Genomic DNA, 14,340 nt, shown 5'->3' with positions numbered 1-14,340 from the left:
TCTCACTGAGTTGCAAAGGGCCTCACTAAGTAGCTGAGGCTGTCCTTGAACCGCGATCCTCCTGTCTCAGCCTCCCAAATGCTGGGATTACAAGCGTGCACCACCACACCCGGCTTTGCTAAATTGTTGAGGCTGGCTTCAACCTGCAATTCTCCTGCCTCAGCCTCCCAAGTACTGGGATTACAGGCATGTGCTATCACGACCAGCAGTTTAAAAAAATTACAATGAAATCTTTCCAACATTTACACTAAATGCTGGGGCAGGGGGAGAATACTGAACAGGCAGGCATGAGGGACTTGCCAACTTTCTGTTCTTTTTTTTTTTTTTTTGCAGGTCTGGGGATGGAATCCAGGGGCATTTGACCTCAGAGCTACACACTCTGCCCTATTTTTTTTTTTATTCTTTATTCTTTATTTTGAAACAGGGTCTAAGTTGCAGTGAGCCTAACTAAGTAGCTGAGGCTGTCTATGAACCACGATCTTCCAGTCTTAACGTCCCAAATGCTGGGATTACAAGTGTGCGCCACCATGCCCCGTTTTCACTGCTCTTCTTCTTCTTCTTTTTTTTTTTTTTTTAATGAATTTCCTTCCTCTTTCTAAGAAACTCATCTAATCACCCTATCAGGGTATCAGTGATTGAAAAGAGTTGCCAAAAAAGTTTTGTCTTCTTGTAATCCCAGTATTAGGGAGGCTGCCTGGAGGATCACAGGTTTTCAGCCAGCCTCAGCTAGTTAGCGAGACTGCAATTTAGTGAGACCCTGTTTCAAAAAATAAAGAACAAGCCGGGCGTGGTGGCGCACGCTTGTAATCCCCACCCTTGGGAGGCAGAGACAGGAGGATCACGCAGGTTCGAAGCCAGCCGCACGCGCTGGTTTAGGAGACCCTGTTTCCAAAAAAAAAAAAAAAAAAATGTAAAAATAGGTCTGGGAGTGTAGCCCGAAGGTAGAAGGGCTTCCACAGGAACCCCAGTACCACCAAAATAAATAAATAAATAAATAAATAAATAAATAAATAAAATAAAGAACAAACTGGGCCTTGTGGTGCACACCTGTAATCCTAATACTTGGGAGGAAGAGACAGGAGGTTCATAGGTTCGAGGACAGTCTTAGCAAAATAGTATAGTGAGGCTTTCAGTAACTTAATGAGAATCTGTTTCCAAATAGAAAATAAAATCAACCTGGGGATGTAACTCAGGGGTAGAATGCTTCTGGGGCTCATGTCCCATTCAAACACACACACACACAAACACAGAGCTGGGTGTGGTGGCGCATGCTTATAATCCTAGTACTTGGGAGGCTGAGACAGTAGATCTCAGTTCCTAGTCAGCCTCAGCTACATAGGCCCTCTGCAATGTAGTGAGAACCTGTTTCAAAATAAAGAATAATTGGGAGGCTGAGACAGGAGGATCGCACAGGTTTGAAGCCAGCCTCAGTTACTTAGTGAGGCTCTCAGCAACTTAGTGAGACCTTGTTTCCAAATAAAATATGAAAAATAGGTCTGGGAGTATATCCCGGAGGTAGAAAGCCTCTGGGTTCTACCCCAGTACCACACACACACACACACACACACACACACACACACATGAATAAAAAAAATAGGTTTGTGGGGGGTAGCTCAAAGGCAGATTCTGCCCCTGGGTTCAGTCCTTAGTACCACAAACAACAACAACAACAAAAAAAATTTTTTTTGTCCAAATACTATTTCCTAATTCTCAAATCCATTTGAATAAACCAGTGGGATTTTTTTTTTTTTTTTTTTTTGCGGGTCTGGGGATGGAACCCAGGGACATTCGACCTCCGAGCTACACCCCCTGCCCTATTTTTATTCTTTATTTTGAAACCAGTTCTCACTAGGTTGCGGAGGGCCTCACTAAGTAGCTGAGGCTGTCCAGGAACCGCGATCCTGCAGTCTCAGCCTCCCGAATGCTGGGATTACAAGCATGCGCCACCACACCTGGCAATTATTAGGATTTTTATTTTAAACTTATTTTTATGGGAACATAAGGTTTATTTAGGGAAATGAAGAACAGTTTAAGACAGGCCATGACGAAAGTGTTGGAAAAGTTGGGTTCCAGAGTAAGGGTCTGGAGCAGACTGCTTCTGAGAGTAGGAAACAGCTGTTATTGGGGTCTTTGAAGATGTTAATTGTTGGATCAGTACCATCAAGCAAAAAGTTTTCCCTAAACCCAGAATACAAATCTTCTGCTGTATATATAAATTCATTTCCTTACTCCTTTTAAGACCCCGATGACTTATTCCATTCTTCTACTATAAGTCCCTGAGAATTTTCAAATTATACCTCAATTAACTAGCTATTAAATACTTATGGCTGATCCGGGCATGGTGGCATATACTTGTAATCCCAGCATTTGGGAGGCTGAGACAGGAGGATCCCGGTTCGCGGACAGCCTCTGCTACTTAGGGAGGCCCTTTGCAACTCAGTGAGACCCTGTTTCAAAATAAAGAATAAAAGATCAGGCTGGGGGTGTAGCTTGGAGGTAGAATGCCCCTGGGTTCTATCCCCAGTACCACAAACAAAACAAAACAAAAAATAAAGAATAAAAAATAGGGCTGGGGGTTTTGTAGCTTGGAGGTAGAATGCCTCTGAGTTCAATCCCCAATACTGAAAAAAATAAATAAATAAACTTAGAAATAAATAAAAGGGCTGGGGTATAGCTCAGAGGTAGATTGCCCCTGAGTTCACCTCCAGTACCGTATCTGTATATCTGTATGTATGTATGTATGTATGTATGTATGTATGTATGTGTGTGTGTGTCTGTGTTGCATCCTTATATTGTATCACTTTAAGTTAATAACTCTATAATACTGGAAAATCAATTCTTCTGTTGTATAGTCACACTTTGTAGTGTGGCCTCGAGTTGTAGCAATCAAGTTCTACGTAGATCAGGTGCTGTTCCACCTCTTAGTGAGACCCTGTTTCAAAATAAAGAATAAAAAACAGGGCTGGAATGGAACCCAGGGGCATTCTACCTCCCAGCTATAACCCCAGCCCTATTTTTTGGTCTTTATTTTGAAACAGGGTCTCACTGAGTTGCAGAGGGCCTCACTAAGTAGCTGAGGTTGTCTGCAAACTGTGATCCTCCTGTCTCAGCCTTTCGAATGCTGGGATGGCAAGCGTGCGCCCCACGCCCGGCTCCACCTCTTTATTGTACTGGCCTCCCTATCTCTAGATTAGCTATGCTTCTTCAGCAAGTCCTAAAATGATGTCCTATTCTTATGTCATTTCTCTGGGAGTAGAAACTGAGGAACAATGTCATTTAGGTTACCCAACTGTAAGTGGAAATAACATGTCAACCTGCCGTGCCTTAAATCTCCGTATGGACAACCTTTTCACAGGCATTCGTTATCGTTAAAGGAGTGACTTCCTAAGTATAACCTAATGCTTAAAGTCAGGTGGCTGGCCAGCTCTTCAAGGCTGAAGTGAAACGGAACAAACTAAATGATTAATAGAATTCCTATTAGTATGACAAGTAGACTTTAGATTTTCTACATCATCAAACTTAAGCACTGTATCAATTTTAAGTTATAGAAGAATATTTGACATGTGAGTGGCTGGTGCGGTGTAATACGCACACCAAGAGGCACGTTTTGATCCCAGCTTAACATTTTTAAATTCCCATTAGACATAACTATCTGCCTCACTGCCTTTAATAATATGCTTAATTTAACTCAGACAAAGGAGAAATAGTATTTCTAAGTTTGCTGTCTCAACTCACAATTTTTAGAAGTGTTTAATCTATGATAAATTCTGTGATGGCGTGAAAAATTTTATGGCCTTATGGGAAGCCAGGCCTGAAACTTAAGGACGATGATGATGATGATGGTGTGTGTGTGTGTGTGTGTGTGTGTGTGTGTGTGTGTGTGTTACTGGAGCATTCTACTTCTGACCTACACCCCCAATCCTATTTTTTGTTTTGAAACAGGGTCTCATAAGGTTGCTGAGTCTTGCTACTTGTTGAGACTGTTCTCAAACCCTTGATGCTTCTGTCTCAGCCTTCCAAGTAGTGGGATTACAGGGAGGTACCACTCTACCTGGCTATTCCTGAGTATTTTGTAATAATTTATTCTCATGAGATAATACTCTCATTTATCTATTATAGACAAATAGTATCTCATTTATCACATGAGATAGATAAATTCCTACACTAGTCCTATCTTTCAGATGGAGAAAGTGCCAAAAGAGAGAATATAATTTGCTTCTAACTTCACTGTAAATCAAGTAGGTAGTTAAGCACCCAGGCTTATTCTTTCTATTCCAAGTCATCTTTAGGTATTCATTGTTTATCTCTACAGCACGTTACAATTTAACTACTGTGAATCTTTTCCCTCACAGCTGAGCTGATCTTTTTTTTTTTTTTTGTAGGTACTGGGGATGGAACCCATGAGCATTCTACCTCTGAGCTATACTGCCAGCCCTATTTGTATTTGTGTGTGTATGTGTGTGTGTGTGTGTGTGTGTCTGTGTATGTCTGTGTGTGTGGTACTGGGGATGGAACCCAGGGGCATTCTACCTCCGAGCTATATTCCAAGCCCTATTTTTATTATCCTTTATTTTATTTGACTTTTTTGTGGTATTGGGGATGGAACCCAAAGGCTTTCTATCTCTGGCCTAAAAAGACCTATTTTATATTTCTTTTCAAAATAGGGTCTGCGACCCTGTTTGTTTGTTTTTGCGATACCGGGGATGGAACCCAGGGGCATTCTACCTCAGAGTGACACCCCAGACCTATTCTTTTATTCTTTATTTTGAAACAAGATCTCACTGAGTTGCAAAGGGCCTCACCAAGTAGCCCAGGTTGTCTGCAAATTGCAGTTCTCCTGTCTCACCCTCCCAAATCCTGGGATTACAAGCATGCGCCATCCTATTTTATATTTTATTTGGAAACAAGGTCTCACTAAGCTGCTGAGAGCCTCACTAAGTAGTTGAGGCTGGCTTCGAACCTGTGCAATCTTCCTGTCTCAGCCTCCCAAGTACTGGGATTACATGCGTGAGCTACCATGGCCAGCTCCCCAGACCTATTTTTTTTTTTTTTATTCTTTATTTTGAAACAGGGTTTCTCTAAGTTACAGAGGACTTCACTAGGTAGCTGAAGCTGGCTTTGAACCTGCTATCCTCCTGTCTCAAACTCCCAAATTCTGGGATTACAAGTGCCCACCACATCCGGCTGAGCCCTTTCCTTAGGTTAGCCCTCTACTATGATAATTGAACTCAGAACTCATATTGTGCAGAGTGAAGATGACTGAGTTGTTTTGTCTGAAGACTAAGGGCCGTCTACACTGAACTAGTGACCTGGAAATTAAAGGCTTTGAAATACATTCCCAGCCCTCTGATTCATAGCCTTTTTCAGTAATGGAACTAATCTGAGGTCTTAAAATTAACTCCCTTGCAGAGAACTGGAAAGGGCAGCATTGTGACTAATACCACGCTGCTCATCTGGTCTGCCAGGAAAGGTGAGGAGCGAGAGAGTATTACCTTCTTTCTTTGGCAGGGTATATAAAAATCTGTTTGCTTTAGGAGCTGAATTCCTTTTGCTGTCCCTAAATTACCTAATTGACCCTTGAATTTAATTTAATACAAATGGGTTTTTTTTTTCTTCAGTGTTGTTTCCTTATCCTTAACCTTTATGTTGTGACTTTCAGGATGAAGATTAAGGAAAGCAAACAGGTTAAAATGCAAGGAAATGAAAAGAAACATTCCATTGTACTTATGAGCACATTTAAAAAGATTCATTCATGATAATTTGGGTTTTCACCTTTTAGCTATGGTGCATAACGCTGCTTATAAACACGGGTGCAGAAACCCTTCTCTGAATTCTTTGGGGGTATATATTCACAAGTACAAATGCTGAATCGTATGGTCAATCCAGTTAAGTCTAACATATGACACAGTACGATGAAACTAGAAGACATGCTAAATGAAGTAAGCTAGTCACAAAATGAGTTTTCCATTCATAGGAATTACGCATGAGTAGTCAAATTAATAGGGACAATGGAGGAAAGCAGTCCCCATGAACTGCTGTGAGCGAGGAATAGAGAATAGAGACTAGGAATAGAGAATTACTATTCAATGGAATACAGTCTGCAAGATGAACAAGTTCTAGAGATGGATGTGGTAAAGTGGCAAAACGTCAATATACTCGACGCCACTGAAGTCACACTTAAAAGAGGGTGACTCCAGAGCGGGGTGGGGTGGCGCACACTTGTAATCCCCGCTCTTGGGAGGCTGAGACAGGAGGATCGCGCAGGTTCAAAGCCAGCCTCATCTACTTAGTGAGGCTCTCAGCAACTTCGTGAGACCCTGTTTCCAAACAAAATATAAAATAGCTCTGGGAATGTAGCCCGGAGATTGAAGGTCCCTCGGTTCCATCCCCAGTACCACCCCACCGCCCAAAAAAAGAGGGTGACTCCAGTCGGGCGTGGTGGTGCACGTTTATAATCCCAGCGCTTGGGAGGCTGAGATAAAGTATAAAAGTAGGTCTGGGAGGATGGCCCGGAGGTAGAAAAAAGCCCTGGGTTCCACCCCCAGTACCAAAAAAAAAAAAAAAAAAAAAAGTGACTCCTTGCAACAAACCAAGATATGCCATTTGCAGAGAGATTCCTGAAGAATCTGTACAAAGAACAGAATCAACAAAAACACGGCTGTCAGCAAGGGGAGAAGCCGAGAGGGGACCCGAGAGCGGCCGGGTCTGCGGCCATGAAAGAAAGCCAGAGGGGCTGGGCCGGGGCCGGGATGGCGCGAAAAGACCCTCAACCTGGAGACCCGGCTCACTTTCCTTAGGGATCTCCCCGCTAGGAGTATGAATTTTTTCGTCACCGGAAAACCAGTGAGATGCTTCTTTCCTTCCATTGCTCCCAGCCCCTTAGCCCCCGGACGTCAGGCCTCCCGCCCGCCTGCTCCTATCTCTCACGAGCCGCGACTCTCGGACAAGTTCGCTCTAGTCTCCAGCGCAAGAAGTGGCCCGGGTCGCCCGGACATTCTGGGCTCGGACCTCTCGGCTTCAGGCCAGGGTGAGGAGGCCGGAGCGTTACTCCCAGGGCGCACCGGAAGTCGACGCCCTCTCTCGCCTGGGATTGGCTGGAAGCTGGCTGATGCGTTACGTGCGGCGGCGCGGCCCCGCCCTGCGCCCGGGCGCGCGCTTAGCGTGGGGCGGGGCGGAGTGTGGCCGGCGGCGGCCATTACCCGGAACAGTCCCGGGCCTCGGGTCAGGTGACCCTCGGCGGGGCTGGCGGAAGGGGGGCCGAGGGGAGGGAAGAGGGCGTGAGGAGGGAAGGGAAGGGAGGAGAGAGGAGAAGGGCGGAGTAGGAGGGAGGGGAAGGGGGCGGGGTGGAGCGGGTCACGTGATCCGGCATGGAGGCGGTGGCGGCGGCCGGGAGGAGCCGCTGGGGCAGAAGCCGCACTTGTTAGTGTTGGGGGAGGAGGGGTCGGGGGACGCGGACACCGTCACCCGGGGACGCCGAGGAGAAGGCGGGAGGGGGGTGGGGGCGAATCCAGGCTCCGACCCCCGGCCGAGGGGATGAGGGCAGCATGGGCGCCAAGGAGTCACGGATCGGATTCCTCAGCTACGAGGAGGCGCTGAGGAGAGGTGAGGGGGGAGGGGTCTGGCGAGCCGCAGGGCCGGCGACGGGCCGCCCCGGGGGTGTGTGGCCGGGGAGGGGAGCGGAGGCGGCGGGCGTGGGGCGCCCGAGGCGGAAGGGAGAAGACGCCGGTGGTGGGCAGTAAGGCGAGCGAGGTCGGGTGGGTAGCAGTGTTTGGGAATCGGGACCCTGTGGAAGGGGCGAAGCTTTCCCAGAGAGGGGGTCTGAGGCGCTGGCAGGGCAGCGTCGGTGCTGTCTGATGGCGTTGTTACCCTGGCGATGTCCAGGGAAGTCCTCCTCTCCCCCTTTTCGTGGTGGCTCCAGCCCTTTGCAGCCCCCTTCATCCCTCACTGCCATTTTCTCCTATCACTCTTTCATCCAGCAACATCCTAAGCTCGTCCCTAACAGCCTCGGCTGGAAGGGAGAGAGGAGGCGGCTGCAAGTGCTCTTCTCCTGGCTACTAGAAGTCCCTTCCTATTGGGGAGTGTCTGGTTTTTCCGAGGGCCTTTGCCATTTCCCTTGTGAGCTGTGACTATCCACTCTTGCCACCTCTCACCCTTTGAGCGCCTGACTTTGATAAGAACGACCTGAAAGGAAGTTGTGTTGGAGGTGAGATGAGACTGGGCAGCTGGTGTTGCCACAAGACCTTGTCTTAGGTTTCTTCTCCTGAGACGTTGAGCGGAGGCTTTTACTGCACTTGATTCCCGGTTCTCAACCCCCACCCCCCCGTAAAATGGCATTCGGAAATCTAGCATTGTGATACTGTGTTATAGCTCCCTTTAGAGACTGGCCTTGCTGCCAGTCCTGGCCTGCTGCTATTGGCTGTGATGCAGTCTGTTGTTAACAGCCCCAACCCCCTACCACTTAGTCTGATACCGCTGTCCATGATCACTAATAGTGCACACGCTAACTGGAAGTGTTTATTTGCACCGTTTATGGCCGGAATGTGACTTAATTTTTCATGACTGGGATTTGAGTGTGTGTATAGGTGTATGCTTGTATTTCCTTTCGACATTGAATGGATTTTCTTGGTAAGAAATGAAAAGCACTAAGCAGATTAGGTGCTAGGCATTATTGTTAACAGGTTTCTAAGTCAAGAACCCGGCTGTGCTCCAGGTGCTCGTAGTAGCTAAGGATATAAAATGAAAGTTAGATGAAAAGGCAGGTATTCAAAATGAGAATTTAGGAGAGAACTCTTGTTCATATACAGGTAGAAGAGGGATAAGTTCAGTGGCCCATCACTAGATAGGAAGATAAAAAATTTAGATGTATTGACTGTGGACCTAACAAGAATTAAAAAAAAAACAACTGCCTTTTGTAACCCCCCCCCACCCCCCTGCAGAACAGTATAGTGATTGTTCTTAAGCACAATCTCACTTGGACTTTTTTCCCCTGCCTCAATATGAGAAATATTCCGAATTCTTGATGTGTTTCCAGCCCTGGTAGGCAAGTCATTTCCGGGATGCTGTTGAGCCTGACAGGTCTGGCCTCAATTAGGCAATGGCTTACATGGCATGAAAGAGGACATCACTCAAACTGATTTACAACTTCAAGGTTTAGAAGTTTTTCTTAAATTTGAAGGTGTGAATATCAGTGATATGCCTGACATTAAAACATTCTAAAATTAAACTTTTATTTAACTCTGGTCTGCTTAATTTCATATTAAGTTAAGGTTGTACATTTTAAAGTATAAATGAAGTTAATGATGCACTTTAAACTGGTCTGACTGAAGGCTCTTAATCTGTTCAGAAGTATCTGCTTACAGAATTTTAAGACATATTTGAATAAAATATTTGTTAAACCTTATTTGTAAAGATTGTTTGAATGCATTTGTCTTATCGATTTTGCTGCAGAGGAAAATTTAAGTAAAAATGAGGAGCAAATTGATTAAATAGATCTTCATCTTCCTCCTCTCCTGTACTGGAGAAGGAACCCAGGGCCTTGTGCACACTAGGCAAGCACTCTATCACAGATCTACATCCCTTGCATTTTTTTAAGTTTGACATAGGGTCTTGCTAAATTGTTCAGAATGCTTTAGAATTTGTGATCCTCAGTAGCTGGGATTGCAGAAGTGGGCCACCACACTCAGCTGTTAGTTTGTTGTTGTTGTTACTGTTTTTTTCTGCAGTACTAGGGGTGGAAACCAGGGGCCTTCTACCTCTGGGCTACACCCCCTGACATTTTATTTTTTATTTGGAAACAGAGTCTAAGTTACTGAAAACTTCACTGAGTTGCTGAGACTCCAGACTTTGGATACTCTTGTCAGGGCCTCCCAAGTACTGGTTTTACAAGCCTGCACCACTGTCCAGTGGGCTCACTTTTTATGTCTTAAAAATGTAATTTAGCCAGGTGTGGTATGCTTGTAATCCCAGTACTTGGGAGGCGGAGACAAGAGGATCATGCAGGTTCAAAGCCAGCCTCAGCAACTTAGTGAGACCCTGTTTTCAAACAAAATATAAAATAGTTCTGGAAGTGTAGCCTGGAGGTAGAAGGCCCCTGGGTTCCATCCTTAATACCACAAAAAAAGTAACTTTTTCTTGGAGGCCAATCTCAGCTACTTAGACCCTCAACAACCTAGACCCTATTTCAAAATAAAAAACTAAAATAATAATAATAATAATAATAATAATAATAATAATAAATGGCTGGGGGTGTAACTATGAGGTAGAATGCTCCTGGTTCTATGCCCAGTACTGGAAAAAAAAACTTTTTCATTTTTTTGGTACTGGGAATAGAACTCAGGAATATTCTACCTCTGAGCTACACCCCCAGCTCTATTTTATTTTGAAACAGGGTCTCACTAAGTGGCAGAGGGCCTCATTAAATTGCTGAGGCTGAGCCAGGTGTGGTGGTGCATGCTTGTAATCCCAGCATTTGGGAGGCTGAGACAGGAGGATTGAGGTTCATGCAGGTGGGTGGGGTGAGGGAGACAGCCTTAGTGAGGCCCTTTGCAACTTATTGAGACCCTGTATCAATTTTTTTTTTTTTGGTACTAGGGGTGGAACCCAGAGGCTTTCTACCTCCGGGCTATACTCCCAGACCTATTTTATATTTTATTTGGAAAGTAGCCGAGGCTGGCTTTGAACCTGTGTGGTCCTCCTGTTTCAGCCTCCCAAGTGCAGGGATTACAAGCGTGCGCCACCACGCCCGGCTAAGAGACCCTGTATCAAAATAAAGAATAAAAAATAGGGCTGCACGTGTAACTCGGAGGTAAAATGCCCAGGGTTCCATCCCCAGTACCACAAAAAAGAATAAAATAAAATAAAAATAAATTGCTGAGGCTAGCCATGAACCTGTGATCCTGTCTCAGTCTCCCAAGTACTGGGATTATAGGTATACACTATTGGGCCCAGCTAACTTTTTTTTTTTTTTTTTTTTAAAGCGGGTAGCTATTTTAAACATGATGCTTTTCAGTCAGGTAAATGTCAGACTTCAGTATAGAATTTTTTTCAGTAAGGTTACAGAAAGGCTTTAGAGCCTTTTTATTTTTATTATTTTTATTTTTTATTTTTGAAATGGAGTCTCTCAGCCAGGCTGTTTGTAATCCCAGTACTTGGGAGGCTGAGATAGGGGGATCACTGGTTTGCAGCCAGGCTCAGCTACTTAGTAAGATTCTCCGCAACTTAGTGAGAACCTTTATTTTGAATCCTGTTTCAAAATAAAGAATAAAAAATAGGACCAGGGCTGTAGCTTGGAGGTAGAATGCGCCTGGGTTCAATCCCTGGTACCGAAAAAAAAAAAAAAGAAAAAAAAGAAAGAAAAAGAAATGAGGTCTCACTTTGTTGCCCAGGCTAGTCTCCACCTCCTGAGCTCAGGGGAATCTCCCTTCCTCAGCCTCCCAAGTAGCTAGAACTATAGGTACACTCCACCACTCCTGGCTTAAAGAGCTTTTGATGGAGCTAAAAAGTGGTTTAAGAATCTGTTATTGGCACTTGAATAGTCTAAATAGGTACTAAAACCAACATCAGTTTCATTTGTTTGTTTATGGTGCATAAGGTGAATGGACTGGGGGAGAGTGGTAGGATTAAACAGACGTTACTGCCGTGTGTATTATATGGATCATCATACAAGTAAAAAACAAGCTTGATAAGACTACTGAAATATTTGCCTCTTTGGCTTTAATTAAAATTATTGAGTACTATTTACTGCCTGCCCATAGTTAAGTAGTATTAAACAAATAGACCCATATATATCACCACAAACATGGACTTGCAGGCAAATTATCTTGCAAAGTAGGGCCCTGGAAATGAAGTGTCATGTTAATGACAGATAACACTGAACCTGAGTGAAAGGACAGTCTAGTGACTCATTTACATCTCAGAAGCTCTAGCAAGATCCAGTTTGCAAACTATTTTGGCTAGACTATAAGTCAGTTAGATAAATTAATGATTTTCTAAAGGTGTATCTTTAAACATTTTAGAGAGATGTATTAGTGTAGCTTTTATTTTGGGTTTGTATCTTTTTTTTTTTTTTTTTTTTTGCAGTACTGGGGATAGAACCCAGGGGCATTGCACCTCGAGGTATATCCCCAGTCCTATTTTTTAGTCTTTTAAAAATTTTTTAAGCAGAGTTTCACTGAGTTGCAAAGGTCCTCGCTAAGTAGCTGAGGCTGTCTGTGAACCGTGATCCTCCTCTGGTCTCTGCCTTCCGAATGCTGGGATTACAAGTGTGTACTACCACACCTGGCTTTCTATCTCTCTTTTTTTTTTTTTTTTTTTTTTTGGTGCTGGAGATTGAAACCAGGGCCATTCTACCCTTGAATTACACCCCCAGCTTGATTTTATTTATTATTTTGAAACAGAGACTTGCTAAGTTGTTGAGACTGACCTCAAACCTGAAATCCCCCTGTCCCAGCCTCCCAAATACTGAGATTACAGGCCTTGCACCACCATGCCCAGCTTTAAATATCTTGAATAGAACACTGGGGAAGGCTTGACTTGCAATGTTTTCTTTTTTTCGGTACTGGGGATTGAATTTAAGAACATTCTCTGAGCTACACCTCTAGCCCAATTATTTTCTTTATTTTGAATCAGGTTCTCACTAAGTTGTGGAGGACCTCATTTAAGTAGCTGAGGCTGGCCACGAACCTGCAGTCCTGTCTCAACCTTCCAAGTACTGGGACTACAAGCGTGCATCACCATACCTGGTTGAAACTGTTTTCTAGAGAGGTATGCCTGTTGTAGTTCATGGATAATGAGAATTTTAGCAGTTCTTTCCTTCCGTCTTGTACTGGGGATTGAACCCAGAGGCTTTCTACCTCTGAGCTACACCCCCAGCCTCATTTTATTTCTATTTTGAAACAGGGTCTCATTAGATTGATGAGAGTTGAACTACACTTGCTGAGGCTGTCCTTGAACCTGGGATCTTCCTTTCTCAGCCTTCCAAGTACTGCGATTTCAGTTGTGCACCACCAGGCCTGGCTTCATCTCTTTATTTTACTTCTTTATTGCATGATTGTTTGAGGCATATATGTAATCTTTCTTTTTTGTAGTAACATGGGTTGAACTCAGGGCCTCTTATATGTCAGGCAAGTGCTCTACCACTGAACTCCATCCCTAACCCTCTAAACGGTTTTGTTTTGTTTTGTTTTATTTTATTTTTGGTGGTACTGAGGGCGGAACCCAGAGGCTTTCTACCTCTGGGCTATACTCCCAGACCTATTTTGTATTTTATTTGGAAACAGGGTCTCACTAAATTACTGGGAGCCTCACTAAGTAGCTGAGGCTGGCTTTGAGCCTGTGCGATCCTCCTGTCTCAGCCTCCCAAGTGCGGGGATTACAAGCGTGCGCCACCACACCTGGCTTATTTTATTTTGAGACAGGGACTTGCTAAGTTGCCTGGGCTGGCCTTTTCAGTTTGCCATCTTTCTGCCTCAGCTTCCTGAGTAGATAGTATTGCAGGTGTGCACCACCATGCACAGCTAGTTTGTATATACTTAACAATGTATTCTACATCCTTGGAACACAGCATTAAAAAAGCATTGAATAAAAGATGAGTTGCAGCTGGGTGTGGTGGTAAAACCTGTAATCCCAGTACTTGGGATGCTGCGACTGGAGGATTGTAGGTTTGAGGACACCCACAGCAAGTAGTGAGATAAGAAATAAAATTGGGCTGGGGCAGCTTGAAAGAAGGATGCTTCTGGGTTCAATCTCTAGTACCAAAAAAAAAAAAAAGGAAGGAAGGAAGGAAAGATGAGTTGCAGTTTAGCATTTCAGAACTCAAACCTTAAAAATCTGCAGTTATTAGTTTTTTCTTCCCTTCTGATCTCTCCTTCCTTTTATCCTTCTAGAAACTGAGAATTATAAATCTTTTTATTTTGGTGCAAGAATTGGATTTAAAAGAATTCTTGACTTTTTTCAATTGTGGTGATAAAATATAGTGGATGAATTTCCTCTAATCCCTTTAATTAGAATTTGGCACGTATGTGGGGCTAAGTAATGGGCTAATGAACTATAACATGTCAGAAAGTTATATTGTGGACGGACTCATATTTTCAAGTGTTCCTTTGCTTATAAATTCAGCAGTTGTTTACTGAGCTGTGCCTGTGAATTAGGCAGAGGAAATAGATAACCAAAACCTTCTCTCTAGGATCAGATAGCCTGGGTCAGTGATTTCCACTGAAGCGTATGTACAGCTAGGTGTATATAAGACTCTAAGGAGTAGGAATAAATGATTACAACTTTGATTTGTAGTTTTAATTTGAGTATGATTAATAGTGTATGCAATCAGCTTGGAATGGAGGTGTA

General features: G+C 43.9%; 1 protein-coding gene across 1 annotated transcript in view; it reads left to right on the top strand.

Annotated features, from left to right (window-relative positions):
* Nucleotides 1-7,544: 7,544 nt before the first annotated feature.
* The window catches only part of USP32 (ubiquitin specific peptidase 32), a gene marked incomplete at both ends in the record, with an annotated part of 179,685 nt that continues 172,889 nt past the window's right edge, over nucleotides 7,545-14,340 (top strand). Inside the window, one exon of the mRNA XM_080712815.1 lies at nucleotides 7,545-7,602. Within this exon, the coding sequence (XP_080568941.1) occupies nucleotides 7,545-7,602 (58 nt within the window). The remainder of the gene's footprint in view (nucleotides 7,603-14,340) is intronic.

This window comes from Muscardinus avellanarius (genome assembly GCF_963383645.1).
Source record: "Muscardinus avellanarius genome assembly, chromosome: 16".
Taxonomy (NCBI): Eukaryota; Metazoa; Chordata; class Mammalia; order Rodentia; family Gliridae; genus Muscardinus; species Muscardinus avellanarius.
Note: the sequence above shows the minus strand (reverse complement) of the source record. Positions and strands in the feature narration are given on the sequence as shown.